The 27997-nt window shown below is 57.6% G+C and overlaps 1 protein-coding gene across 1 annotated transcript in view; it reads left to right on the top strand.

Annotated features, from left to right (window-relative positions):
* Nucleotides 1–27997, top strand: part of INPP5A (inositol polyphosphate-5-phosphatase A) — a 170683-nt gene that overhangs the window by 22204 nt on the left and 120482 nt on the right. The window contains exon 2 of the mRNA XM_069460100.1: nt 24182–24223. Within this exon, the coding sequence (XP_069316201.1) occupies nt 24182–24223 (42 nt within the window). The remainder of the gene's footprint in view (nt 1–24181; nt 24224–27997) is intronic.

Below are 27997 nucleotides of genomic sequence, written 5' to 3' on the forward strand. Positions count from 1 at the left end.
TCTGTGCTCCTCGGGCTCCTCTCTCTGGTGCACCCACGTGGCTCAGGCAGCATCAGACTCCGGCGGGAGAGCAGCGCGTGGGCCTCGTGTCCTTGAGAGACACGGCTGTGCCGTGGGGGCTCCCAGAAGCTGGCAGCTGAACAGCTCTGACGCTGGGATTTCTCGAGTTATTTTAGTTGTGGGTGTGTTTCTAAATGTCAGCAATTTGGCCTCACTTAAAATTTGTTTTGAGATTAGGCTCAATATTGAACTTGCATTGAAAGAAGAAAACCAGGATTCTAAAATTGAAATGTTGGAGAAAGTTGTTTAACCCACGGGAGGTTATCGTGCCCCACACGGAAAGCGTTGCGTCTGTAAGGAGCAGCCCTCACGTTTTCCCGTCTGTGTTTAATACCGTGCAGCCCACGCCTGGCATGAGCCTCGCCACCCCCTGCCGCGTGTGCCTGTGGGTCGGTCTGGGTGGCGAGGGGGCGGCCCCTGGCGTCGGGGACGCAGCAGCTGGGGGGTTGCGCTTGCCCCGACATGGGGAGCGCTTCCTGGGGGGTCCAGTGGAAAGCCGTTTCCCTCATTTGAGACGCTGGAGTGTGCAGGGAGAGCTGCGCGTGGGCCCTGGGGGTGCCCGGGCCACGCAGCAGAGAAGGGGGCTGACGTGCCCCTACCGTCGTCGCTCAGGGACGACGCTGGCCCGTGCAGGCTGGGCTGTCACCCCAGGAGCCCGGCTGGGAGCCACCGTGGGTGTCTGGGGCTCCTGTGGGTTCTTGCTGTGTTTTCGGGGATGGGAATATACGGTTTGCAACTTTTTTTGTTTTTAACCGACTTTGTAAGTGGCCCCACTGGCCACTCTGAGCAGGTGTGAGCTCACGCAGGGCATCCAGGAGCAAGGGCTGGGCGGTGCGCTCGGCAAGGCTTGGTGTGTTTCTGGCATTTCCGGCAGCCCTTGTGCGGGTACTTGGGGTGTTTTGAAGACATCTCCCCAGGGCCGTCAGAATCATCTTGCTCGTTTCCTTCTGGCCCTTGTCTGTTTTTGTGCAGACTTCAGAGATGAGCGCCTCACGGGTGACCCTGAGCCCATTGCTGTGACGTGGAGAGGACGGTGGGACATGTGGCCCACACAGAGTCAGGGATGGTGGTGAGGACGTGCCCTGGTGTGAGTGCAGCCGCCATGTGGTCGGCTCGGCCGGCAGAGGACCATCTGGCTGCAGGTGGACAGTCTGTCCTGTGGGGCCAGACGGGGGTCAGGGTGGGGCTCCGGTGAGCTCTACGCGGAGCCGGGGGGCAGCAGGCGGGTTCTAACGGTGCCCGTGAGGGCGTGCGCGGATCAGCTCGGCCACCGGAGCCGATGCCGCCAGCTGGGGTTGAACCACAGACGTTTCATTTTCGCAGCTCTGGAGACTGAGCCTGGGGTCACGGTGCCAGCAGGGGTTTCTCCGAAGGCACTTTTCCTGGCTTGCGGACGGCCACCTTCGCGTGGATGCTGCTGTGGCCCCTCACTGTGCGCGTGTGGAGAGAGCTCTAGGTTTCCTTCTCTTACGGGGACAGTGGCCCTTTTGGATCAGGACCCCACCCTTATGATGTCATTTAACCTCAAATACCCCTCGTGGCCACATCTCCAAATACAGGCACTCTGGGGGTGAAGCTTCGGCGTGGGTTTGGGAGGGACATGTTCCAGAGAGTGATCTAAGTGCCGGCCCGGCTGTGGGCACAGGTGCGGAAGGAGCCTCCGGCGGTGGGGAGGACGCGGCTTGGCACGTTTGGTTCCGAGTCTCTTGGACTTCTGGGGGAGCTGTCCATCAGCTCTGGGGGCACCAGGGTGGTGTCACAGTGGCAGGCAGTGGGGTCCGGGTGGCGCTCTGCACATGGGAGCGTGGGCGTCCCGTTCCCCTGGCGCCTGGCCTCTGCTGGCCTGCACGTGCAGCACGAGGTGTGGGTGACACGCGTGGTGTGGGTGACATGCGTGGTGTGGGTGACACGCGTGGTGTGGGTGACATGCTGTGTGGAGCCTCATGGGGCGCCGGGACCTGCCGATGCCGCCCGCCTCTGGCCGCCTGCTGGGTTCTGGTGGAGAAGGTCCAGCCAGCGCGAGAGGCCGGCAGGTGAGGATTTTACTTGGGAACGTGATCCCAGGAAGGAAGTGAGGCTGGGAGTGACAGGAGGGAGGGAAGGGGACATCGGTGCAGGAGGAAGCCCCACTGTGATTGCCGCACCACGGGTATGCCGTCTGGGCACCTGGCCAGGGGCCACACCGGCTCACGGACCAGCCTCGAGGGCACTGCAGGTGGTGCCCGGTGCTGGGCTGGAGGCTCGGGGGCTGGGCGGCCGTGGGTCAGTGGTGGGTGAGAGCTCGTCGGGCAGAAGGGGCTCCCAGGGTGTCTGCCCCGCGCGCTGGCCCTGGCTGTGGAGCCGCCTGCTCGACGTGGAGAAGGGCCGGGCAGGGCCGATGGCCCCGATTCTGCAGAGGGTGGACGCCCGCCCTGGTCACGGGGGCAGGTGCAGCTGGGTGGGCCCCTCTGGGCCTGGGGGTGTGGGCAGGGTGGGGTCCCTGGGCTGTTCTCATCACATGTTCAATGCGTTGCTAGAAACGTCCAGACCCATTTAAGATAGTGTATGTTTTCTAAACATTAGCACTTTGTGTTTTAATTTTGGGGCATTTGTTAGATTCCAGACTCTTAAAAAATGTGTCATAACCTCAGCCTGACAGTGGCTGTCGATGAGAACTCAGACACACGTCCCCCTGGGAGGACCCGCCACCCCACAACAGGCACCTGCACCTGTGGGGGCAGCACAGCCCCCCACTTGGAGCCGCTGGTCTCACGGCCTCTGCCTCGGGCCCCTCACGTCACATTCTTGAGGAGGAGGGTAAATGTCGGGTGTGGGTGACCCCAAGCTTGTGTCCACGTGGTCTGGGGAGTCAGGGCCCCGGTCGGCGCTTGGTCACCCCAGGCTGTGGTCCCGACGTCCTCAGAGGGTGCCCTGCTACCTGGGAAACATGGCCGTCTGCGCAGTTCTCAGGACAGGACGGAAAACCACATGTCCTCGAGTCCAAGCAGGATGTATCTGGCTCTGCATGTGAAGGATGTTCCAAAACATTTATGAGCCTCCTGGGAAGCAAACCTGGGTGAAGCGTTATCCGAGTGCGTTTGACGGCTCCTGCCCGCCTGCCGTCCCCGCAGAGACCACCAGCAGAGTGCGCCCGGAGAGTTGTTTCCGGAGCCGTGTGCACGCCGCCGTTGTAGGACTTTGCGTGGCGGCTTTGTCTGTGGGGTGAAGGTGATGGGTAAGATCCTGCCACGCTGCCTACCTGTGGATGCGTGTGCAGGCTCGCACACACGCACATGTGAGCAGTTACACGCATGCCCAGGCGTGCACACACACTCACTCGCAGAGGACGGCAGGGACGGTGCTAGGAGGGGCTGGCGGGGAGTGCCGGGTGCTCCGCTCTGTTCGCAGCTGGCGTCGTGCTGCGGAGCGTGCGCTGGGCGCTCTCGGGGGCAGCTCCGGCCGGCTGCGGCCAGAAAGGGCTGGTCTTCCCGTGGGGCGCTGGCGATGGCCTCAGCCCACGGAGGCCCGTTGCGCTGTGGTCTGCACGAAGGCCGGAGTCGGACGCCCTCCCTGCCGGGTGGGTGCCTGTGTGCCCACGTCCTGCCCCGGGCCACATGCGACCGGAAACGCGTGCTCACGCACTCTCCTGTCCCACCTGGTTCTTGTCCTTGCAGGTGCTTAGACAACACTGGAACCGCTTGGCACGTTGTGTATTTTAATAGTTGTTAATATCCGTTGTTCTTCATTTGCTTCTCACCGTCAGCCCATGGAGCATCATTTCTCCTCACAGGTGCCCCTGAGTCCTGCCTGGGCCCGGAGCGTGGCGGGGCCCCGAGCCGTGCTCTCTGCTCTCGGGCTGACGCGCAGCGTGTGTGTCCCTCTGTCGGGCGGGGCGTGCGGTCAGGAAGTGCCGGTCTGCCCGTCTCGGCCTGCCGAGCCCCTCAGCCTGCCCGTGCTGCGGTGCAGCGTTGTCTTCAGCCTGACGGCTTTCTCGCCCACCTGTGTGCTGGGCTTGATTCCACGCCCTGTAAGTGGGTCAGTTCTCCGCGGAGGGGTCAAAGGCTTAGGCTTTCTGAGCCTGGTGACCAGCGCTCAGCACGTCTGCACGGCAGCTTGCAGGGGAGAAGGCCTCTTGGCAAACAGCGTCTTCCTTCCTCTTTTAGCCCCGGTCAGCATGGGCTTCTCCCTAGCAGGGCTCTGCTGAAGGCCTCAAGCGGCGGCTCATGCCTGCCTCTGTCCTGTCTCCCCGCGCTGGGCCTGGGCAGGCAGGTGGTCTGTGACCCCAAGCCTTCTGCATCCCGCCGGCCAGTCCCAGCCTGGGCTCCGCTGCCCTCCTTCCCACCTCTGTATTTCAGGGATTTTGCGGCAACGACCTACCCTGGGTACCGCATTCTAGACCAGGAAGGCAGCTTTGGGTGGGGCAGCAGAGCCCCTGACGCGGAGGCTCAAGTTGTAATGGGATTTGCTGGCTCAGTAACTGTCTTAGCCCTGCTCGGCTAGACTCGGGTTAACCGTCCCCTCGGCTGCATCGTGGCTGCAGCCTTAGAGACTTTGTGCACTCTCACCATGTCTCCCGGGTGGGGGAGGAGAGAGAGACGGAGACCGTGGCCCCAGTGTCTCAGTGAAGGTGCCACAGGCCACGCTGGTTGGATGGCTTAGAGGTGGTCCCAGGGTGGGTGGCCCACCCCAGCCAGGTGGGGAGGGGTGTCTCAGCCCTGACTTTGGGGAGAAAGGGAGGGGGGCCGGTGCCCTCGCCCGCGTGCCTCACACTTGCGTGGGCCTCTCCTGTCTCAGCGCAGTGGAGGGACACCCCTTCCTTCCTGAGTTGTCGTTTTCTCTGTTTTGGGGCCAGGACTGTGGCTCAGGTGTTCTGTGTCCCGGGTCCTGCGGCGGGCTGGCAGGAGCCCAGGCGGGGGTGGGCTGTTTCCTGGGGCCGTGGCCCTGGTGGGCAGAGCTCTGTTCCCAGGCGGTGGCTCCCACTACACCTGCTCATTCCTCCCCTCTGCCCCAGGGGCCAGCTGTCCCGGCTCCTCATGCTTTCTGCACGTGGTGTCGGCTCCCGTCAGGCTGGGGCTGTGAGCCAGGCCCCGGAGTGGCCCCTGGGCTCTGAGCCTGCCTCCGGTGCTCACCGGCCGTGTGGTGGGTGGGCTGCGGAGCCCTCTGTGCATTGTACTGTGGGTGGGTGGTCCTCAGCTCTGCCAGACGACACCGTGCAGGCAGACGCCAGGGAAGCTCTGGGTTGTGGAAGGGCACACGGAGGCTGGGGGTCACGTGCAGTTGCTTCCTGCATGTTCTGTGCCTGCTCGTCATAGGCCACAAGAAAAAGACGGGGGGAAGAGGAGACAGGGCCTGTGGGCATTTAGTGGTCGCCCCGCCCCGGCCCTGGCGCTCCTCAGGGCGCTGCTGGGCCTCCCCGGCCCCCCTGCTCCCTCTCACCTGCTGGCACACGCGTGCAGTAGCTCCGTGCACAGTCATGACAGCCGCTCCCCCGAGCTGTCAGGGGACTGCTGGACCCCTGGACGCCGTGGGGTAGGAGGTTCGGGGTCCCTGACTCCATCGTTGGGTGGGTGGGTGCCAGGGGGCAGGGCATTTGGGAGAGGAGACTGGCTCCCTGGAGGGACGAGGGCAGGTGGAGGGGGGCGTGCAGGCCGCCTCTGTTCTCCTGCCAGCCGGCCCACAGGGCACCTGCCATGGCCGCAGCGCGAGCTCCTGGGAAGGTGAGGCGGGAGCGGGCTGGTGCTCTCGGGAGGCCTGGGAGGCTGGGAGGTTGAGCTCCATCCTCCCGGGAGAGGCTGTCCGAGTCTGCAGGTGCTCCTGGGTCTGGCTCGGGCCTTGCCCCTGCTGTGGGGCCGGCGTCCCCACGCGTCCTGCCCTGTCCTTCTCCCGCAGGTGGGGACGCCGCCAGGCTTGGAGGTGGCGGTGTGACGCTCTGGCGCTGCCCGGGCCTGGCTTCCGTGGTGATTAGCAGTGTGAGGGAGAGGAGAGCCAGGAGGATGGAGCAAGTATTTATTTCACAGGGCCTCTCGTTTTAGACTTTTTTCAGATTTGAATTTTAAGATTTCTAACCATCGTCTGCGACTGACAGTGAGCATGTCTGAATGTGATCACTTATCAGCCCTGCCTGTCACTCTGTGGCTCCTGGTTCTTGGAACTCCCACGTGGGCAGGAAGCTGCCCAGGGTGACCACGGGCACCTCTGCTCCTCAGCGTGGGCTGTGGCGTGGACGCCTGCCGGAGTCCCTGGGGCTGTCCCCACGCTGTGGACTGGCTGGCAGCTCCTGGAGTTGTGTGTTCCCTGGACTGTCTGCTGGGAAGACCCCGGGGCTGAGTCCGGTGGGTTTGAGAGCAGGATTCTGTGGGACTCGCGGTGGATTCTGTTTAAGAAGGAGAAAAACGAAACTCACGTGTCCCAGAACTGGCCCCCAGGGGGAAAGTCATAGAAAGGGCCTTCGAGACCATCAAGGTCAACCTTTTATTTTTTATTCTTAGTCTCCAAGATTTGATTGAACATGTCATTGTGTAGTAGGGTTGAAAGAATTTTATAGTTAACGCTTGTATACCCGACACCGAGATTCTTCCTTCACATTCACTAGGCTTGTTTTGCTCGTGTTTACCCATCTGTTCATCCCTGACCCTTCCCATTTCTGATGTGTGTCAAAGTAAACTGCTGACATCAGTACCCTCCCCCCAGCGCTTCAGTATAAGTATCGTTAGCTGGAGTTTAGTATTTTTTAGTTTTTCCTTTTGATATAAAATTTACATACAGTGAAATGTACAGATCTTAAGTGTATGTTTGCTGAGTTTTGACAAACGTGTACACCTGTTTAGCCCAAACCACCATCAAAACATAGAACTCGCATGTCACCCCGGGAGGCCCCGAGAGGCTGTGTGGCTTTGCCTGAGGACGTCGCGGCCGCGGCTCTCTCTGAAAGGCTCAGTCTCGGCAGCTGTTTCTGCGTTGGGCCCGTGTTGTCCCCACGAGAAGTTTGTTCCTTTTACGGCTGAGTGATGCTCCTGCGTGTGAGTGGAGCAGGGCGCGTTTGCCGTCCTGCTGTGGGGAGATGCCGGCTGCTTGCATGCCTTCGCTGCTGTGAGCAAAGACGCTGTGGACGTTCTTGTGCGCGGTGTTTTGTGGACACGTTTCATTTCTCTCTGACAGTTCCACCCAGGAGGGGCCTTGCCGTGTCATGGGCACGTGTACATTTAGTTTTATCGGAGACTCTAGAACTTTTCCACAGTGATTATGCTGTTTTCTGTCCCACTGACGACGTATGACATTTGGTTGTTCCTTGTCCTTACCCGTGTTTGGTGTTTTTGGCTTTTCCAATTTTAGCCATTCCTGTGGCTGTGCAGGACGGCTCGTCGTGGTTCCAGCTGGCGTCTCTCTGATGATCTACGGCGCCAGCCTCTTTCCAGGTGCTCGTTGGCGGCGTGTGTGTTTGCGTTTTGCAGAGTATCTGTTCATATCTTTTGCCCGTGTTTTACCAAGTTGTTTTTATTATTGAGTTACCCGTGTTCTTTGTGTATTTGGGATTCCAGCCCTCTGCGGGATGTGTGTTTTGTGAGTGTTTTCCCCCAGTCCTCGGTCTGCCGTTCCTCTTCTTAGTGGCTGTTTCCGTGGTTGGTTTTCGGTGACGATCCTTGTGGTTCTTGCTTTCTGTGACCTGAGCGGTCTGTGCTCGTTGCCGGGCCATGAAGACCTTCTTCCCCTCGGTCTCCTTTAGAAGCTTCGTGATTTTACCGTCTACATTTACGGATTTGTGTCACAAATTATTCTCGTGTATGATGTGAGAGGGTTGGGTGTTTCCCGTGTGGCCATCAGCTGTCTCACAGCACGTGTTGGCGTGCTGATTTGGTCTCCGCATTGGACTGCTTCCGCTCTTGTGTTGAACATGGGAGTAAAGATGTGTGTCTACTCCTGAGCTCTCTATTCCGCCTCCTGCAGTCACTGGCAGAGTTTTGTTGCAGGGCCACCTGTGCTGATCACCGTACCTGCACGCTGAGTCCTGGAGTCAGTGGAGGTCCTGCAGCTTTGCGCTTTAGAGGCTGCTTTGGATGGTCTGGGCTTGTTGATCTCTCGTGTTCCAGCGCCGTCCCCTCCGTGCTCGCGGGGAGCCGTGTTCCAGCGCCGTCCCCTCCGTGCTCGCGGGGAGCCGTGTTCCAGCGCCGTCCCCTCCGTGCTCGCCGGGAGCCGTGTTCCAGCGCCGTCCCCTCCGTGCTCGCGGGGAGCCGTGTTCCAGCGCCGCCCCCTCCGTGCTCGCGGGGAGCCGTGTTCCAGCGCCGTCCCCTCCGTGCTCGCGGGGAGCCGTGTTCCAGCGCCGTCCCCTCCGTGCTCGCGGGGAGCCGTGTTCCAGCGCCGTCCCCTCCGTGCTCGCGGGGAGCCGTGTTCCAGCGCCGTCCCCTCCGTGCTCGCGGGGAGCGGTGTGTGAGCTTCCTCAGTGTCCAGTGGCATCCGCCAGGTGAAACCATCTGTGCCCTTTCTTGTGGGAAGGTTTTTGATACTAATCCAACTTCCTTAGTAGATAAAAGTTTTCTGTTTTATTTTGTGCCATTTTATTTTTAAAGGAAAAAATAGATTTTAAAATTTATTTTCTGAGAAAAAATAAACTTTTATAAATCATTTTTAAGGAATGATTGGTCCATTTTCACCTAAATGGTCACATTATTGGTTTTTCTGCAGCAATAGCCCCTTTCCGATTCCCGATGCTGGTAATTTGTGTCCTTTGTTTGGACCACACTGGATTGCAGGTTGTCAGTTTTACTGATTTTTTTAAGAAGCAGCTTTGGGTGTTATTAGTTTTTTAAAGTTGTTTGTCTCTTTTCTATCTTTTTTCTTTTCTTTTCTTTTTTTTTTTTTTTTTGGTGACACGGAACAGTGATTTCCAAGGAACTTGCTCAATCAGAGCTTCAGCGGGCTCTAGAAACCTGCATTTTTTTTTTTTTTTTTTTGAGACAGAGTCTTGCTCTGTTGCCCAGGCTAGAGTGAGTGCCGTGGCATCATCCTAGCTCACAGCAACCTCAAACTCCTGGACTCAAGCAATCCTCCTGCATAGCTGGGACTACAGGCATGCACCACCATGCCCGGCTAATTTTTTCTATATATATTTTTATCTGTGCATATAATTTCTTTCTATTTTTAGTAGAGACGGGGTCTCGCTCTTGCTCAGGCTGGTCTTGAACTCCTGAGCTCAAACAATCTGCCCGCCTCGGCCTCCCAGAATGCTAGGATTACAGGCGTGAGCCACTGCGCCCGGCCTGAAACCTGCATTTTTAACAAGACTGCAGATAATTCTAAATTTTGATTAAAAGTGTGGGGAAGCAATTTAACCTTCACTGTGTATCAGATTGCATATACCATAAAGTTAAAAGTTATGTAATTGAACAGTTTCTTTATACAAAGTATCAGTAGGTGCCGAAAGACAATGTGGTTGTACAAACGAAGCTGCACGTATGTGGTGGCATTCGTCAAGCTAGGCGTGGTGGTCCCCTCACATGTGGCTTCAGGGACCTGCAGTCAGCCGCGGTCTGGAAATAGGTAAGTGTAGCACGGCAAGAGAGAAAGGCAGACCCCACATTCACGTAGCTTCGTCACAGTGTGTGGTTCTGGCTGCTCTAGTTTGTTGTGAGTTGTTGTTAATCTCTCGCTGTGCTTCATTTACAGATTAGACGTTACCATCGGTATGGATGTACCTGTAGTATAAGGCTGGTACTGTCTGCGGTTTCAGGCATCCACTGGGGGTCCTGGAACGTACCCGCTCTGGAAAGGGAGGGCGCGTGGCCGCTGAGAGCCGCACAGCAGCGAGCAATGGCGGCCGGGCAGAGCCAAGCGCGGCTCCTCTGAACTCTGGGCTTCACTGGGTGCCGGAATCCCCGTCTTTTGGTCTCTTCTCGTACGTTGTTCTCTGTTCGCCTTCTCTGTCGGGTTTGTCCCTGGATTTCATCTCAGTCCGTGTGACACTCTCCAGGCAGGGAGCACCGGCTGCGGCTGCGAGGTTGACGCCCTGCTGGGTGTCCCTGTCAGCCCCTGGGCAGCGTGGAGCATTTCCACCTCCTGATGGTGACGGGTCACACGTGGAGCAGGCGCAGCCTCTGCGATGCAGCTTCTCCAGCCCGAGGGGCCTTGCTGGGTCTGGACCACAGAACCAGCCGCCAGGCCTCCCTTCGGTGCTATGGAGCAGGCTCACCTGCCCTGGCCCTGACCCGGCCGGCGCTCCTGGGTGGCCTCGTGAGGAACGGGCTGGGCTGGGGAGACGTGGGCAGAGGTGGCCTTGCTGTGGCCAGAGCCTGAGCGCGCCCTGTGTCCCTGGGCGCATTCCCTTGCTGGGCCTGCAGAAGAGGCGGGATTTCTGGCTCCTGCCTTCTTTCTGGCCTGCCCGGTCTCTGGTTCTGTCACCACGGCTGGGTGTCCTCCAGGAGGGGGACTAGGTGCTTATTTGGCTTCTCGTAAAGAGAGCAGGTGGCCCTCAGGGTCACTGGCACTGTCACCCAGGGGTGGGGGGTGTGGCAGTGAGGCCCTATGGTGGGCTTGTCACCATTTCTCACACGGCACCCTCGAGCCGGCAGCGGGGGTCAGCCACGCCCCGTTCCCAGAAACCCACTTCCTCGAGAAGCTGTAGTGTGCCCAGGGGCATCGCTGTCGTGTGGGGACTGGAGGCTGCCTGCCTGGCCGGCACCTCGGACAGCCTGCCGGAGGGGTGCTCGGCAGGCGATAGGTCACTGGAGGTCATTAAATGGCGGTGAGGGGGCTTCCTAACATGGAGCCAGACAGGCGCGTTACGAAGATGCTCCCAGAACCGCAGGGGAGGGCGTTGCCGGTAATTCTGATTTTCTTCTTGTGCTTCCCTCCAGCTTACTTTCCCTAAATTTCCGAAATGAGTATGATTCGCTTTTTTAAAGCAGTCTCGTTTTCAGCTGGACGCAGGAATGTGTGTGTACACGGGAAGGTAGTCGCGCAGCGGCCAGCACTGACGCTCACGCAGTTCCTTCTGGTGCTCACCCCGCGCTCTAAATACCGAGCCTGCATCTCGGATTTCGAGTTACATGTTCTGGTAGAATATTGTGATTTAATCGTCTTCCGTCCCCTCCGTATGCGCTTTCCCTGCTGCCAAGGTACCAAGGCTGCCTCGCTGGACTGTGTCACTCACAGGAAATGAGGAGCCCGTGCGGAGACAACAGCAAATGAGCGACGCTGGCAGAACTGGGGAGAGGGACAGGAGCTGGGCCAGGGCAGTCAGGGTCGGTGTCTGGCAGCAGCGGCGAGGGGCCCGCGTCCCTCGGGGAAGGAGGGGCCGGCAGTTGTGCGGCGGGTCTGTGTGAGGACACCCTCCCTGGCGGCCACTGTGGCCGTCTAATGCGCTGCGTGGCACTGGCAGGGGACCCTGGCACGGCTGGTGTGACTTGCAGTCAGAGGTCGTGAGGGAGAAGGGCCGGGGCCGTGGCAGAGGCCTCCGTGTGCAGAGGGTGTCTGGACCCGTGCAGACACGGCCGGCCCGGCGGAGTCTCCACGCTGATGTGTCAGACTGCCTCAGATCCCAGCCTTTTGTCCTGTACTTTGTGCATCTGTTGTTTAGGATCTGGCCAGAGGAAATGACGCACAGCTGGCCTTCCCACTGCCCGGAAGGTGCACCCTTTCATTTTACATACGCCGTTATTTCACAGTTAAACTTGCTTCATTTCTTAGAATTTGACCCTCTCTAATGATAAGCTGTCATTTTAGATATATTCTAGGGCACACGTTTTAGGGGAAAATACGTATTTTATTATAAATTCACCCAGCCTTTCTTCCCAGTGAATTGTTTCTTAGGATATGTGTCTTTTGGAGAATTTTGCCATAATTTGTAGAGACTTAAGCTGATTTGATTTCTTTATTTAATCAAAGAAGAGGCCATTTCTGAATTATCCTTCGTGGGAAGGTATCTGTGCCTCTTTTTATTTCCGTTTTTCCCTGACTCTCTTGCTCTGTCGGGTGTAGCTGAAGGAGCGACGTTGCAGGGGACAGTGGCAACCAGCGCTGGGTGCCGCACCCGGGCCTTTCTCGTCGCCGGGCACTCAGCGTCTGTGGGAGGCCAACCGGTACTTCCTTTTACGAAACTATTTTTAGCCTCAGCGTGTTTCTGACTGCACAGACAAGACGGCTTTTGTCCGGAAAGGAAACGGTTTTCCGCAGGGATAAGCGAGCGCGCGGGGCAGGATTTCCTGAGAAACGGGCGCCCAGCCCTGCGTTCCTGCCACCCACTGCGGCGCGCACGGCGCTCGTTGGTTCTAAACGACTCGTACTGGAAAGTTTTAAGGAAGTATTTGAGAAAAAAATGAGTTTATGTTCTAGCATACAGTGTCATCAGTGGTTAGCGTTTCCTCGGTACGGGCTGCGGTCCTGCCGCGGCCGACCACTTCGGCTTTTTGGGCGCTGGGGCGCCGGCCCAGGGCTCACAGGCTTCGTGGATCTGAATCCGAGTCTGCACCGAGTCCGGGCTTCCTGCCGGGTCTCCGAGCCGACTGGCCTTCCTGGGTGATGGACAGTGGTGCCTCCCTGCATCCCGCACACGCCGCTGCTGGCCATGGCTGCAGGTCCCTGAGGCACAGAGATGGTGGGGGTTGCGGCAGGTACCGCATGGTGGGGTGTCAGAGTGTGGGGCTCTGGTGGGGACGGCCCCCAGCTGGGGAGCTTCCCTCCGGTCCCCCTCAGCCCTCAGTGAGGAGGGGAGGGCACTCCCCTCTACCGCAGCCCCCTGATTCCAACGTTTTTGCAGCATTGAGTGGAATCCCGCCACCCTGGGGCCCACAGGAGACCTCCCCCCCCCCGTGGAGAGGTTTCTTGCAGTTGTCAGCTGCACATTTTGCCAGGGGGTGTGTCCGAGGGCCCGGGCAGGTGAAGGTGAGCGAGAGGGGTGGCCTCTCTGTCCTGTCGTCCCAAACCGTGTTGTCCCATGGCGTTGAGAGAGCGGAGTGGGGCGGCCTCGGATGCCGGGGGTGCACGCTGGCCCCACTCTCGCCCTGTGCGGACTGGATGTGTGGATGTTGTTGGGGGTCGGGGCGACACACCCCCATCTGGCATCCGGCAGCCCTGCAGCCTCCACCGGGGGCCGGTGCCTGGAGCCGGCACACGGGCTGTCGCAGAGGAGGCCGAGCAGGTGCTGGTGGCCGATGTGGAACGCCAGTGCCAGTCCTGATGGGTGCTGCTCGCAGACACCCTGCCCCGTGGGTGCCAGCGCGACGGGTTTGCGCACCGTCAGTGTCTCTGAAGAAGGAAGGGGTCTTAGACACTCGAGGGGCGACAGTAATGGCATATCGGGTGCAGAGAGCTGTGACCAGGGCACATTTGTCAAGGCGTGCTGTGGGTGAGGGACCCCTGGGGCGGGCTTCCTTCTCCAGTGGTCTGGCGCCATCCCCGGGGAGAGGGCAAGTGTCACCTCCATCCCAGACGAGGACCCAGGTCCTGGGGGTAGCGCCTTCCTAGCACCCTGCTGGGGGAAGTGTGACTGCGTCAGCCCCCTTGGCTGGCGGGGCCTGTGGCTCCCACTCTGCTTGTGGCCTTCGTCCTTATCTGCACACGGGGCCTGGCGCCGACGGCTTCCGGGTGCCGCGAATGTCTGCACGAGCTGGGTCTCGTGGTGTCGGGGCATAGGCTCAGCCACTGGGGCTCCGGCGTCCTGTGGGGCGGATGGTGCTGCCTGAGTTCTGGCTGCCCTGGGGGGCACCCCTGCAGGACCCCGGGGGGTCAGGGGCAGCGATGCCTGCAGCCTGGAGAGGGCAGTGGGTGGCGAGTCCCCCGTGAAGGCGGGGAGTCCCCCATGAAGGCGGGGAGCATAGCTGCTGGCAGGGGGAGGCTGCGTCCTGCCAGGGCCTTGGCTGGTGAGGGTGCCAGCCTGAGGAAAGTGTCGCCCACCTAGGCCCACCTCCCGGGGTGCAGAGAGTGTGGAGGGCACCCTGCTTGGGGGTGCGTTGTAAAGATGCTAGTGGGACCGCCGAACGGCTGTTCCCTGTCTGGCCACCGTGCACTGCCCTCTCTGCAGCAGTGACGTCACACGTACCGCCCAGACCGCGCCGTTGCCTGACAGGGTCACAGCTGTGTTTGGAGGTCACAACTGCTCAGGCGTTCGGTCTGGACGCCCCCCCGCGATCTTGCTGACGTCGGCAGCTTGAGTCTGGACCCTTCGTCTTGTGGGGTGGCCCAGTGTCTTCAGGATTAGTCTCCAGGGAGAGGTTTGGGGAGGAGCATGGCCAGGCGGTCTTGGGTGCCTTCACGCCGGCTCTGGTGGCCAGGCGGGTCACCGGGGAAGCCGCGTCTCCCCCTCTCAGCTTGGCAGAATCAGCACCTTTCCACGCATGGAGCGCAGCTCACAGATCTCCTGTGACTCTCTGTGCGGGCCTTTGGCCCATTTTCTATCAGGTTTTTGTATTTTTCCCTTGACTTTTAAGAGTTCTTCAAATATTAGGAAGATTAACTGTTTTTCTGTGACATATATTGCAAATATATTCAACCAGTTTATCTTTTGATTTTGCCATGACTTTTTTTTTTACCATACAAAAGGTTTTTTTTTTTTATTGTAGTTGAACTTATTCTTTTTAAAAATTGTGTTTGAACTTTGAGTCACAGTTTGTTTTTCCATATGAACTTTAGAATCACCTGGTCTAGCTTGGGCTGGGTCGCGTGGGCAGCGTGCGGTTGGCGGTTGGTGCTGTCCGTGTGCTGGTTTGGAGCGCGCGGCCAGCTTCGTGGGTCTGAGTCATCCCTTCTGATACAGGGGGGTTTTTCCCTTGACTCAGAGCTATTTTCTGTCTCCTTCAGGAATGTCTAAAAGTTATTCTCTTACTAAATTCTCACGTTTTTATAAGTTCATTTCTAACTTTATCTTTTTCTCTGTTGCCATTGTAAATGGGGTTTTCTTTTCAAACGGCTCTTGTGACTGATTACTGTTTGTGTCCATGGTGGCTGTTGATTTTTGTATGTTAATTTTATAACCTGCTGTCTTTCCTAAACTCTTTTATTGTTTGTTTTAGTTTTATCATTGATTGTTTGGGTTTTGCAGACACACTATCTTGGCATCTGCAGGAACAGGCAGTTTAACTCTTCCCGTACAGCGGCTGTGCCTACACTGGTTCTCTCTTTTTGATCTCGTCCTCTGCTCTCTCGGACGCACGGTAGCTAGTCCTGGAAACAAGGAACGTTTTGCCTCACTCCCGACGCCACTGGGAACGGCACGTGCAGCCGTGACAAAGGGGACCCGCTTCAGGAAGAGGCAGCAGAGTGCGTGGTGTGTGATATTTCTAATAGACTGTTTATATGGTGTTCAGAGTTGTTGCTGTTAAACAAGAAGGAATCAAAATAAGCAAGACAGGGCATTTCACTCAGCAAGCTAGAATGCAGAACTGTGCCATAGACCAAAGGAACGCAGCAAGGATCAATGTAAATCTAAAAATGACTGAATAAAAAACCAAAAAAGCAGTAAATTAAGGAACTGTCAAAGAGTTGTCTGTTTGAAAACATAAATGAAGGAACTATTGAGAGAGGGAGGGGCAGGCAGGCTGGCTACACTGTAGCTCCGGGAACAAGGTGACGCAGCCAGTTTACAGCCTGTTGTGAGATAGTTCATCAGCTGCTGGCTGATGCTTTCACTTAGGTCCTCACCTAGATGTTACACCACACAAAATCTGAATGGGGCAACGATGTTTAAAATGATACTATATGACACATTAATGCACATACGTTGATAATATTAAGGATATGTATCACTTTCTAGGCTGAGTAACAAACTGCCACCACCCTAGTGGCCAGAGCAGCACCGGTTCATTGTGCATGTTCTGCAGGGAGGAGTCGGGGCACGGCCCAGCTGGGCCCATGCAGGACTGGCAGCTGCACTCCGGTTGCCGGTGGGGGTGGGGCCGCGGTCTCATCCGGAGGCCCGACCAGGGCAGGAGCTGCTTTCAGTCTGCCCCAGTTGGTTGGCAGGTGCTGTCTCCTGGCAGCCGTGGGATTCATGGCAGCCTGCTGCATCAGGGCCAGTGGGTGGGAGGAGCGTCCTCTGCTTCCAGTCTGTCATCTTTAGACTCTCTTGAATCGGCTCCTTTGCTAAGGTCAGACTTAGCCAGGATAATCTCCCTCTTGATTAGTGTAAGATCAGCAGATGACGGGGTTTAATTCCACCTGCACGACCCCTGCACCTTTGCCGTATGGCCAGTCCCGTCCAGGGATGCATCTTCTCCCATGCATAGGCTGTGCCCACGCGTGGGATGGGGATTGCCCTGCGTGTGAACCTGGGGGCCAGCACACCCTGCAGGCTGTTAGACTCCTGCCTGCTGCAGGAAGCACCTGACAATTCCTGGTTCTTTGCAGTGTTACCACAAAGGGTTGTTGACTTTTTTTTTTTTTTAACTTTTTTTTTTTTTTTTGAGACAGTGTTTCGCTCTGTTGCCCGGGCTAGAGTGCTGTGGCATCAGCCTAGCTCACAGCAACCTCAAACTCCTGGACTCAAGCAATCCTTCTGCCTCAGCCTCCTGAGTAGCTGGGAATACAGGCGCCATCATGCCTGGCTAATTTTTTCTATTTTTAGTTGTCCAGCTAATTTCTTTCTATTTTTACTAGAGACAGGGTCTCACTCTTGCTCAGGCTGGTCTCCAACTCCTGACCTCAAGTGATCCTCCCTCCTCGGCCTCCCAGAGTTCTGGGATTACAGGTATGAGCCACTGAGCCCGGCCTTTTTTAAGTTTTTTAAAATTAACCTTCATTTATTTCTTTTCCACCGCTCTTCCTTTTCTTATGTAAACCCAGAATTTTGACTTGTATCGTTTTTCTTCTCCCTGAAGAACTTTTTAAACATTATTTGCAGGGCAGGTCTGCTTATTTACCTGAGGAAGTCTTTATTTTTCTTTCACTTTTGAAGGATACTTTGCTGCGCACACAATTCCAGATCGGTGGGGTTTTTCTTCTTTCACCATTGGAAATGTTTCACTCCACTGTCTCACTTGCGTTGTTTCTGTTGAGAAGTTCAGTGTAATCTCTGTCCTCGTCCCTCTATACCGAAGGGGTATTTTTTTCTTCTTAAAAGATTTTCTCTTTGCGATTTTCTGCAGTTGGAAAACGATAGGTCTAGGGGCAGATTTTTTTTTTGGTATTTATCCTGCTTAGTGTTCTCTGAGCTTTGTGGATCTGTGGGTTGGTATCTGTCATTAATTTTGGAAAATTCCAAAGTTCTTTATATGTTATATCTGTAACTAGAAGTCTTCAGTTAACTTTTCAGTGAACTATAAAGATAATCATTTGATTTTAAAAAATGTGTTAGTATGGTCAGTTGTATTAGTGGCTTTTCTAATACTGAGTCATCCAGGTACTTATGCGATAGTCCACTTGGTATGACGTGTGGCTTTAACTGCTGCTGGCGATTTGGGGATTTGGGGATTGGCACTGACAGTTGTCAGCGAGCTTGGTTTGAAGTTTCTCTTTTTTGTGTGCTGTCCTTGTCGTGTCTGCATGTCAAATTTGTTTCATAATGAGAATTTAGGGTTTTCCTTCTTTTCCTGTAATCTAGAGCTGTGCTGTCTGATACTGTGGCCACTAATTACATGTGACTATTTAAACTTGTATTAATTAAAATCACATAAAATAAATTCAGCTATTTAGTCACACTGGCCGTACTTCATGTGCAAATCTGGCTGGTGCACTTCTAGAACATTTCCATCACTGCAGTTCTGCTGGGCAGCGCCGGCCTAGAGCCAGAGAGGCTGGGCCGGTGGAAACGCTGGGCCGTGTGCACAGCCCAGTCCAGCAGCCACAGCCACACGTGTGCCCACCTGTGTGTGTATGGAGCGTGCACCTTTGCATGTGTGGTGTGTGTGTGTGGGGTGCACCTTTGCATGTGTGGTGTGTGTGTGTGGGGTGCACCTTTGCATGTGTGGTGTGTGTGTGGGGGGTGTGCACCTTTGCATGTGTGGTATGTGTGTGTGGGGTGCACCTTTGCATGTGTGTGGTGTGTGTGTGGGGTGCACCTTTGCATGTGTGGTGTGTGTGTGGGGGGTGTGCACCTTTGCATGTGTGGTGTGTGTGTGTGGGGTGCACCTTTGCATGTGTGGTGTGTGTGTGTGGGGTGCACCTTTGCATGTGTGGTGTGTGTGCGGGGGGGTGCACTTTTGCATGTGTGTGGTGTGTGTGTGGGGTGCACCTTTGCATGTGTGGTGTGTGTGTGTGGGGTGCACCTTTGCATGTGTGGTGTGTGTGTGTGGGGTGCCCCTTTGCATGTGTGGTGTGTATGTGTGGGGGAGCATGTACCTTTGCATGTGTGGTGTGTGTGTGTGGGGTGTGCACCTTTGCATGTGTGGTGTGTGTGTGGGGGGTGCACCTTTGCATGTGTGGTATGTGTGTGTGGGATGTGCACCTTTGCATGTGTGGTGTGTGTGTGGGGGGGTGCACCTTTGCATGTGTGGTGTGTGTGTGGGGGGTGCACCTTTGCATGTGTGGTATGTGTGTGTGGGGTGTGCACCTTTGCATGTGTGGTATGTGTGTGGGGGGGTGCACCTTTGCATGTGTGGTGTGTGTGTGTGGGGGGCATCTTTGCATGTGTGGTATGTGTGTGTGTGGGGGAGCGTGCACCTTTGCATGTGTGGTGTATGTGTGTGTGGGGGTGTGTGCACCTTTGCATGTGTGGGGTGTGTGTGGGAGGTGTGCACCTTTGCATGTGTGGGGTGTGTGTGGGAGGTGTGCACCTTTGCATGTGTGTGTGTGTGTGTGGATGCACCTTTGCATGTGTGGTGGGGTCTGTGTGTGTGGGTGTGTGTGCACCTTTTCATGTGGGGTGTGTGTGTGTGTGTGCACTTCTTGCCTGCACGTGAGTGGTGTGTGTGTTTGGGCTGTTGGTCTTTTCCACCATACTCAAAGCAGCGTCCCCGACACAGGGAAGGCGGCCGGCAGCTTCCGCGCCAGCTGCGTGTCTCCCCGCGCTGTTTGCCTTTCTGTGTTGTTCACGGTGATGAGCAGTTATTTGTGTCGCTGGCCAAAGCGTTCCGACTGCTTTCCTTGTTTTCCTCTTCCTCAAGCCTTCAAAATTCAGAGTTAAGACGTATGTAGGTAATGCCTATAATAATAGGCAGAGTAAAAATAAAGAAAACAGAAGGGAAATAAACGCCGTTGCCTCCAGTACGGCCACTCCACAGTTTTGGTGTTTTCCCTCAGTCTCTTCTCCTTTCCTGTTGAGAACCTGTGGAGCTGGCCCGGCGCGGCTCACCGAGGGAGCTCCCGGGCGCGGGCTGTCCCCGGCACCAGCCGGCCCTCGAGCAGGGTCTCCACGGACTGCGGTGTCAGCCCTGCGCCGACGCCCGGTGGCGGGAAGGCGGCGGCAAGCGGTCCCGGTCCGCTCTGCTGTGCGGGCGCTTGCGTGGGGCGAGATTTATTTTGTGTCCGTCCATTTCTTTCCAGGTATAAACTGTTCCGTGTTCGTGTGTGCTCACCATGAGTCTTTCTTACCGCGGTGCCGTGCCAGGTGTTTACCGTGTTAGCGTCTGCAGGTGTGTGTGCCACCGACACCCGGCTGCATCCAGAGCTTCCGCCCATAAAGCCCTTCCCGGTGCCTCTCTCGTCTCTCTGTCCGCCAGTGACGTCCTGTCTCGCAGTCTCTGTTGATGAGCCTTCTGTAATACTCTTCTGGAATGTTCTAATTCTCTTACAAATTGTATGAACTTCTTAGTGTACAGCACATTTTTTTTATTTAGAATTACTTTTTTTAAGGCTTGACTCCCAGAAATAGAATTCCACATTTGAAAGGAATGAGTATTTTCAGCGTTTTCCCAGCTACACTTTCATAGTTTTTGTATTATTCTGTAAGATTATGAGAAGAATTTCAGGGCACTTAAGAGAAAAGGCAAGTGTATGATTTCCACAGTGTGGCGGCCGAGCACAGCAGGGCTGGGGCCGGCCTTGGGCTGCCATGACAGTATTTCTTTAAGACCTAGTTTGTGTGTTTATCTTTTATTCTTGCTTTAGTGGCTTTAAAAATAACTGCATTAACCAAACATGGGCTGTGCCTCGGAGGAGGCCTTGGCGGAGCCGCTCCTGGGAAAGACCGTCTCCCTTGCCTCGCACCCGCCAGGACAGACGTGGCCTTGGTGTGGTGGCCCCACAAGACCGGTTTGGGCAGGGTCAGTGGCCCTCAACTGAAGGGTGTCGTGGTAGGAAGGGTCTAATTTTACAAAAGCCTCTGGCATATGTACATTTGGAAAACTTACTTGTCTTTGATCTTGGCAGAAGAGTGCCCCTAAGTGTGTGCATGCACACATACATGTGCACATGAGCATGCGTGTGCATGTGTGTGTGTGTGTGTGTGCACTTCCTTGTGCTTGGATGTTTGAGGGTTTATTTTCTAGACATTTGAGACCGTAAGTGTGAGAAGCTTTTCTGTGCTTCTCTCGTCCTACGGTTGCCTTCCCCGTTTCCCCAGCACGTCCCGGGAGACACGTGGGGTGCGTGTGGACGTGGTCTGTGGGCTCGTCCACGGCAGGGATCAGGGCCATCTGCCCCTCCCTCCAGGAGGAGGACGTGCTATACCCAGATTTGCCTCGTCGAGGATGTTGTAGGCTGCTGTTAAAGTCCTTGTGTGCAGCAGGACAAAATTTGAGGCAAATGTTGGCATATCAGATTGTGGGTTGAGTTGTGAATGTCAAGAAATGGCGTGTTGCCCGCACGTCTTCAGGGATGCACGAGGAAGCTACACAACAGGATTATGTATTGGGTGGGGACATTTTCACATGCAGAGTATTTTTAAAAAGTGCATTAACATTTCTAATTATGCATTGCTGAACATCTCATTCCTGTGTTATTTTCAGTGTGTTGTCCTCTTGGTGTGTGCTGTAGGGTTGTGGGATGTGCAGGGGCCCTGGGCTTTGTTAGGCAGGCCTGGGATTCTCTGTCAAGCGGGTTGAGCTCATGGGACCTCCCCTTCTTACTGTTGGGCACAAAACTTTCAGTTTAGCTTCATTTTCTGTAAAATGAGTAAAATGCAGTAATTTGTCTAAAACAGTTCCACAGACCTGCTGAGCCACAGCTCACGGTGCTGTTGCCCGAGCGGCGCCGCCAGGGGAGATCACTCCCCTTTAGAATGTGGTAAAATACACACAACGTGAGACTCACCATCCCAACCATGTTTAAGTGTCCAGGTAAGTGCAAAGGCCCTGAGGCTGGAGGATGGAAGGTCTGCGGCCCAGAGCAGAGCAGGCGGGCGGAGAGGGCAGAGACAGAGGCCTCTGTCTTCTACTGGGGAGAGCTGGGAGGGCCCTGGAGGGGGCACCGTGTGATTTCTGGGGCACGCCTGGTGTTGCCCTTAACCTGGGAGCCCCATCGTCGGCCCCTGGCACTGCCCCCGGGCGGGCTCTCACGGTGGAGGACCTGGAGGTCGCCCAGGATTGGGAACCCGTGAAAGGGCGGAGCCGCAGCAGTGGTCTCACAAATCAGTCCACTTCCCATCGCTGCAGGGCGTGTGGAGCGAAGATTCGATTCAGAGGCCCCCCGGTTGGGGCTGGGAAAGTGGAAACACGCGCGTCCCTGACAACCTGAGTTTGGCGGCTCTTTCGAAAGGTGGTGGGAGCTGCCCTCCCCGCAGTGGTGGCTATGGCTGAACTTGCCCTGCTTTGTGTCCAGGGCCGGGCACCAAGCTCTCGGACTGGGAGGTCACTGCACACCATGCTGCCCCTCGCCCCCACAGACACGCGGGGCCGGGCTCAGAGGGCGCACGGGCACATCCCTGCCCATGCGGCTCCTGACCGCTGGGTGTCTGCGACCCTCGCACTGGGGTTGAGGTCGGCCTTCCTGGATGTCTGCGTGCTCGGGTCAGACTGCAGGTCCCTGCGGTCCCTGCTCCATTCCCTGTCACTGCAGGGGCAGGGACACAGGGTTCCTGTGGCCGGAGCCCGGGCCACCTGCGCCCAAAAGAGCAGCGAGGTCCCAGGGCTGCATGACTGTGCCACGCCGTGTTTATCTGCTCGTCAGTCTATGGCCGCTGTGAACACTCGGGTACCGGTTTCTGTGTGGACGTGTGTCTTCTCTTGGGTGCACACCTGGCTGGGGACCTGCCAGGTCAAAGGCAACTCCAGGCTCAGCATTTGAAGAGACTGCTGACTGTTTGCACTGCAGCCGGCGCCTGGTTAGCTCCCGCAGCAGTGGCAGCTCGCGTTTCCCTGCCCTGCCCTCACCGTCAGCCTGCTGTGAGTTGTGGCTTTGCGGCTCCGTGACGGCTAATGACACCGAGCCTCTGTTCCTGGGTGTGCTGGCCTTTCTGCCCAAACCCGTTGCCAGCTCTGAGCTCGTCTCTGTGGGGCTCTCTGCCGCCGCTGCCCTGCGGGGTGCGGAGGGGCAGGTGTGCGCCCTCCTGAGCGTGCGCAGTGGGCTGCACCCTCTCGGCCAGGCGGCGGCTGGATTCGGGTGTGGTGCTCTCCTTCCAGGTCTGTACAGCTCTTGTTCCTCAGCCAGGTTTTTTCCTGGGGTGTGAGCAGGCTTGGGTGCTGTTGTGCCTCAGGTGTGGGGCGAGTGGGGCCCCGCTGTGTGTGATCTGCCGGGGCCCCTGTGCTCGGAGCCCACAGAGAGCCTGGCTCGATGGGGGCCGAGAGCAGGGCAGAGCCTTTCGCCTCATTGGTGGGGAGGACATTGTGTATTATTTTTCTTAATTGTGTTCGAAAACCATCCTAACCATTTTTAAGTGTGCCATTTAGTAGTGCTAAGTATGTTCACATTGTTGTTCAGTGAATCTCTAGAACTTTGACATCTTGCAAAATGGAAACTGTACCCGTGAGACACTGACCCCGTGCCCCGTGGTGGCCTCGTTTCAACCTGGGCACTTCTGAGTGTGCGCTGGTGTGCACACCGGGCGAGTGTTTGCTCTCAGTGCCTGTCTTGGGTGCGGCCGTCTCTCCGTTCCCGGGATTGATTGGGCCGCGCCACCCTGTGCTGCAGCTGGCACAGGGCTGAGGGGCCAGCCGGGCGGCCTGGGGCTCACGGAGCCGTCCAGGTGGGCGGGACCCAGTTGGCCTTTCCTCAAGCGGAAGATTTCCAAGGCCTGGACTTGGCTCCTCGGGTCCAGCCCAGGAGCTTCCTGGGGCTCGGGGTTTCCTTGCTTGTGCATGTGTGTGGGTGTGAGCATGTGTGTGAGCGTGTGTGGGGGCATGTGTGTGAGCATGCATGTGTACATATGAGCATATGTGTGAGTATGTGTGTGGCATGCACATGTGCATGTGAGCATATGTGTGAGCATGCATGTGTGGGGGGATTGAATGTAAGCATGTGTGTGTGCATGTGAGCACGTGTGAGCATGCATATATGGGGGCATGTGTGAGAGCATGTATGTGTATGTGTGTATTTGTGTGGCATGCATATGTGCACGTGAGCATATGTGTGAGCATGCATGTGTGGGAGCATTGTGTGAGTGAGCATATGTGTGTGGGCATGCGTGTGGGCATGTGTGTGTGAACATGTGTGAGCATGCATATACGGGGCCATGTATGAGAGCATTGTGAGGAGCATGTGTGTGAGTGTGTGTGGACATGCGTGTAGCCTGGGGGTTTCTTCTGTTGATGGCTCTACCAAATGCTTCTTGAAGATTCTGGCCATTGAGACTGACCCTGTGAAAGGCCCTCCCTGCCATTCTCCTTCCTGCCCCAAACAGAAATGCCCCTGTTGTGTGGCTGTGAACATTTTAAGTACCATGAAGCACCCTGGGTCCGGTTTCCTGTGAAGTGGCTTTGGCCCGGGCAGGTGTGTGTGAAAACGTGGTGTCGCTTGCTTGTGGGAGCTGGGTACGTTCTGTGCCGTCTCTTTGCGGGAGCGTCCGGAGGCTTGGAGCAGACAAGTGCTGCCCCTCGTCACGCCCCCCACGGGGCAGGGCGGCTGTAGTCGGGCGTGCAGGGCATGTGTGCCTGCCTTTGCCAGGCGAGGTTTGCCCCGAGCTTCATGCCCTGGGACAGTCTGTGGAACACGGTCCCCGCTTCGTGGAGCTGGGTCCCCCCTGTGGGTCGGGGTTTGCTCACGTGGATTGGGGGCCCCGACATAGAGCAGGGTCCCCGTGCAGCCCCCTCTGTGAGGCCAGCCCATAGGTTTCTTCTCAGAGGCTTCTGCTTGTAGCTGTCTGGGGCTGTGTCCGTGGTTTGACTGTGTTTTCTTTTCTTAATTACAGCCTGAAAACCTACAGAAGAATTGGCTTCGGGAATTTTACCAGGTAAGAGCTACTCAGAGCATGCTCTCTTAGATTAATCGCTCCTGTGACAAGTATTTCCTTTTATGTGGGGGATTCTGTGCGAGGGTGGCGTGTGTCTGTGGGAAGCAGGCGTGTGCTGTTGCCAGGCGCGTCCCCTCTGCGCGTATCTGTTTTGCGCTCAGGCCGCCACTCACGTGGCCGGGGCGGGGGGCGGGGGGCGGGGGCAGGTCCTCCTTGGAGGTCCCTTCGTGCCCCGCCCCCTCCTGGCCCGGGTCCCCTGCTCCTGTCTCCGTGTCGTCCCGGGTGGCGAGGTTGGAAGTGACTTTCAGGAGGGTCCTGTGGGGTGGAGTGGGGACCGCCCAGGGCCCAGCCGGGTGGTCACACGAGGGCCCGGTGGGCCTGGGTGGAAGGTGGTGCTGGGGCTGGGGAGGAGGGGACCACTTGGGAAGCTTTTAGGCTGGAGCTGTCGGGTCAAGGGCAGGCCCCTCGGTCTAGCGCTGAGCAGGTGCTCGTCCAGTGTGGCACTGTGGCGTGTTCTGTCTCAGATGCTGGGATGCCCCTGCCCTCCCATGGCGAGCGTTCCCGACAGGCAGGGAGCCCCTGGTCCTGTGACTGGGCCTGGTGGGGCCCGGGTGGGGTGTGACAGGACACTCTGATGGGGGACGCTGGGGGAGACCTGGCGGGTGAGAAGCGCAGTGTGGCAACATCCAGCGTGGCTGGGGGCCGGTGAGGGGGCCGGCGAGGGGGCGGGCGTGGGGTGGGGTGCCTTGTGGATGGACGTAGGTGCCCGTGTGTTTGCCCTCGGGCAGGGCTGAGCTGGGGACTGAGGGCTGCTTATGGTTTGCAGTTTCCTTGGCTGGGGGGTGGAGGGGGGCTGGGCGAGGCGCAGTGGAGGCCCAGGGCCCTGCGGGGCTGGGAGGCTGCCCCGCTCTGGGGCTTCCCAGCAGTTGCGTGTCTCCCCTGGCGGGTTTGCTGGTGGAGATGCAGTCAGACGCCGGTGGCGGGGGGAGGTGCGGGCCCAGGGCAGGGCTGGGGGTGCAGGGGCCTCTGCCCTGTCTCGGGGTCTGTGCCCCGCCTGCCAGCGTCCGAGCCACTCCATAGGGAGGGTGCATGAGTGTGAGCCTGGGGAGTGTGTGTGCTCCACATGCGGTAACAGACCTGCTTTTGTTCTAAAGGGACCGATGGCCCTCTTGGTAGTCTTTGGCCAGATGTGCAGATGAGAGAAACTTCTCCCTTTTTAAGGCATGAAGTATTTATAAATCAAAGGGGTAGATGTAATGCATTCATTAAAGGGCCAATTATAATATACTGACCATCATCTGCTCAGCGCCTGGTTGGAGAGGAGGCCCCTGGGAATTGAAGCTGCCCCTGCCACCCCCCGACCACCCCCACCCAGGGTACTGGCTGCATGTGGCGGGCCCCTGCCGGCCACCCGCATCTCAGGGGCGCGTTGGTGGGCGTGCCTTGCGGGCAGGGTCTTGCCGTGTGTGCCCATCGGGGAGCCCCCTGTCCGGGCAGAACACCCCTTCCTGTCCAGTTTAGCTCCCGCTCCAGGGCTGGTTTTCACTTGTGCTCTTGTGTGTGGCGGACCAGGAGCACGACCTGACCACGTTCAGAGCTGAAATTAGACTCTGACGTCGTATTTGCATATTTTCCCTTTGGTTTTTGTGAAAACTGCTGCTTTTCCTGGTTCATTTTATCCCTGTCATATTTTACGTGATCCTGGTAAAACTGGGCGCTGACCCAGGGGAGCACTTACCTAGGAGACATCGCGGTGCCCTGGGCCTGCCCCGCGATTCCTGACGGTGCCCCACGATTCCTGACGGTGCCCGCGATTCCTGACGGTGCCCCGCAGCCGCGGACAGACGCCGGGTCTCGGCAGCGGCCCCTGCAGGCGGGTGGCCTTTCTGCCCCGGGCGGAGCCCGAGCTCTTGCCGTGGCTCCAGGGGCCTCCTCTCCCCTCCGAGAGGGCAGGCTGGCCCCTCGGTGCGTGCAGGAGCGGCTCAGAGTTCCCTTGTCCTCTGCCCCTGCTCGGGCAGCTCTGTGTGTGACAGAACGGGAGCTGGTGGCAGGTGTGGGGGTGGCCTCAGGCCTCCCTTCCTTGGGGCCTCAGGGCCAGGGACCCAAGACCTGAGGGACAGGGCGGCAGTGTGGTGGGTCCACGTCTGACGTCTGTGTCCTGGATGGCCCGTGCCACTCGCTGGCTCTGGGCCCGTGTGGCCTGAGCACAGACAGGCGAACGTGGACCCAGAGGCCCACCCGGTGCGCCCGTGCCCCTGGCCGCTTACTGGAGGGTGCAGCTGGGCCGTGGAGACCGGGTGCTGCTCTGGGGCTGCAGGCCGTGCGGGCATCATGGGGATGGCCACGTGTTCTGGCTGCAGGGCTGAGCTGTGCGTGTCCCACCTGACACAGAGGCCCCGTGGGCCCCTCCTGCTCTGTCTTCAGCCAGGGGTGTCTGCCTGGGGCTTTGTAGGTGGAGTCCCTCACTCGCTGACTTACCTGGATGGACTCCTGTTACTGAGGTTGTGCTTTGTTCTGGGATGGGAACAGAAGGCGGGTCCCTACAGGAGACGTTGGGGTCCAATCAGGAGAGGATCTGGAGGGAGGGTCCTGGGGGTAGGGATGGGGAGCGGCTGACAGGAGGGTCTCAGACAGTGAGTGGGCAGAGGGGAGGCCCCGTCAGAGGAGGGTCTGGGTGGTGGGCAGGGCTGGGCCTTTATCCCTTGGGTGGTTTGAGCTCTTTCCCTCCCATTTTCTGTCCTGCCCAGGTAGAATCTGGGTTTCGAGGGCTTTAGGGATGACCTGTAGCCCGCTGGGCCCGCCAGATGCAGCGCCCAGGCCCACTGCAGTGGAGGCTGCTCTCTGGGCTGGGCGTGGGCCCCCCTCCGGGGCTGGGCCGTCCCTGGACAGTGGCTCGGGCCCAGCCGTCTCTGCCTGCCTACGCTGAGAGTGGCCCTGGCGTGGACACACTGGGCTGTGCTAGGAGCCCAGATCCAGCTCTCTGGGCCTCCTGGGCTTTGTCACGAGTATTTTGGCGTGAACAGCTGCAGGGTGAAGCTACAGCGGAGGCCCTGATGGGTAGGCAGGCGGGGTGGCCTTTGGGGTATCTCGCGGGCATCCGTGAGGTCCCGGTGGGTGCCCCACGGAGCGTGGGGGATTCCTGCACATTCCCGGGCTGGGTCCTGTTCCTGTGCCGGGGGCTGTCTTCAGGCAGAGGCCCTGGGGGCGGCAGTCACTCAGAGTGGGAGGTGAGACCCCAGGGGGGCTCGCTCCGAAGGTGCAGGGCCAGCTCAGCGTACATACACTTCCAAACTTTCTTTTTTCCTGTTACTTGTGACTTTGATAGCAGGATTAGCCAGCGGTCTGGAAATGCCTTCTGGGCGAAGCGGTTCTCCTCCCATGCAGTACGGCCCCCCCTCCCCCGCAGAACCCCGGCCCGTGGCGGCCCTGCCTTCCCGGGCCCCTCCCCTCCGCACAGGCCGCGCTGGGTCTGCAGAGCCCCACGGAAGGACAGGCATGGTCTGGTGTCTTTTCTGGAACACTGAGCCTTCACAAAAGACCATAGCATAATTTTCAGTGAAAAATAGTGATTGATGATTTGCTGTGTGTAGTTTTTCCTGGTTTAAAACCAATTTTTCTTGGTTTTTCCGGCAGAAGCCTCTTCAGAAGGAAGAAATTTCAGTGACACTTAGAGATGACTGTTCTCAAAAGTGAGATTTCAGCACATATCTCCCCTTTTCAGCCTGACTCGGTCGCCTGGGGGCTGGCCAAGTGGCCAGGGGCCTGGTGGGCTTC

Source organism: Eulemur rufifrons, chromosome 28 (genome assembly GCF_041146395.1).
Source record: "Eulemur rufifrons isolate Redbay chromosome 28, OSU_ERuf_1, whole genome shotgun sequence".
NCBI classification, from domain to species: domain Eukaryota; kingdom Metazoa; phylum Chordata; class Mammalia; order Primates; family Lemuridae; genus Eulemur; species Eulemur rufifrons.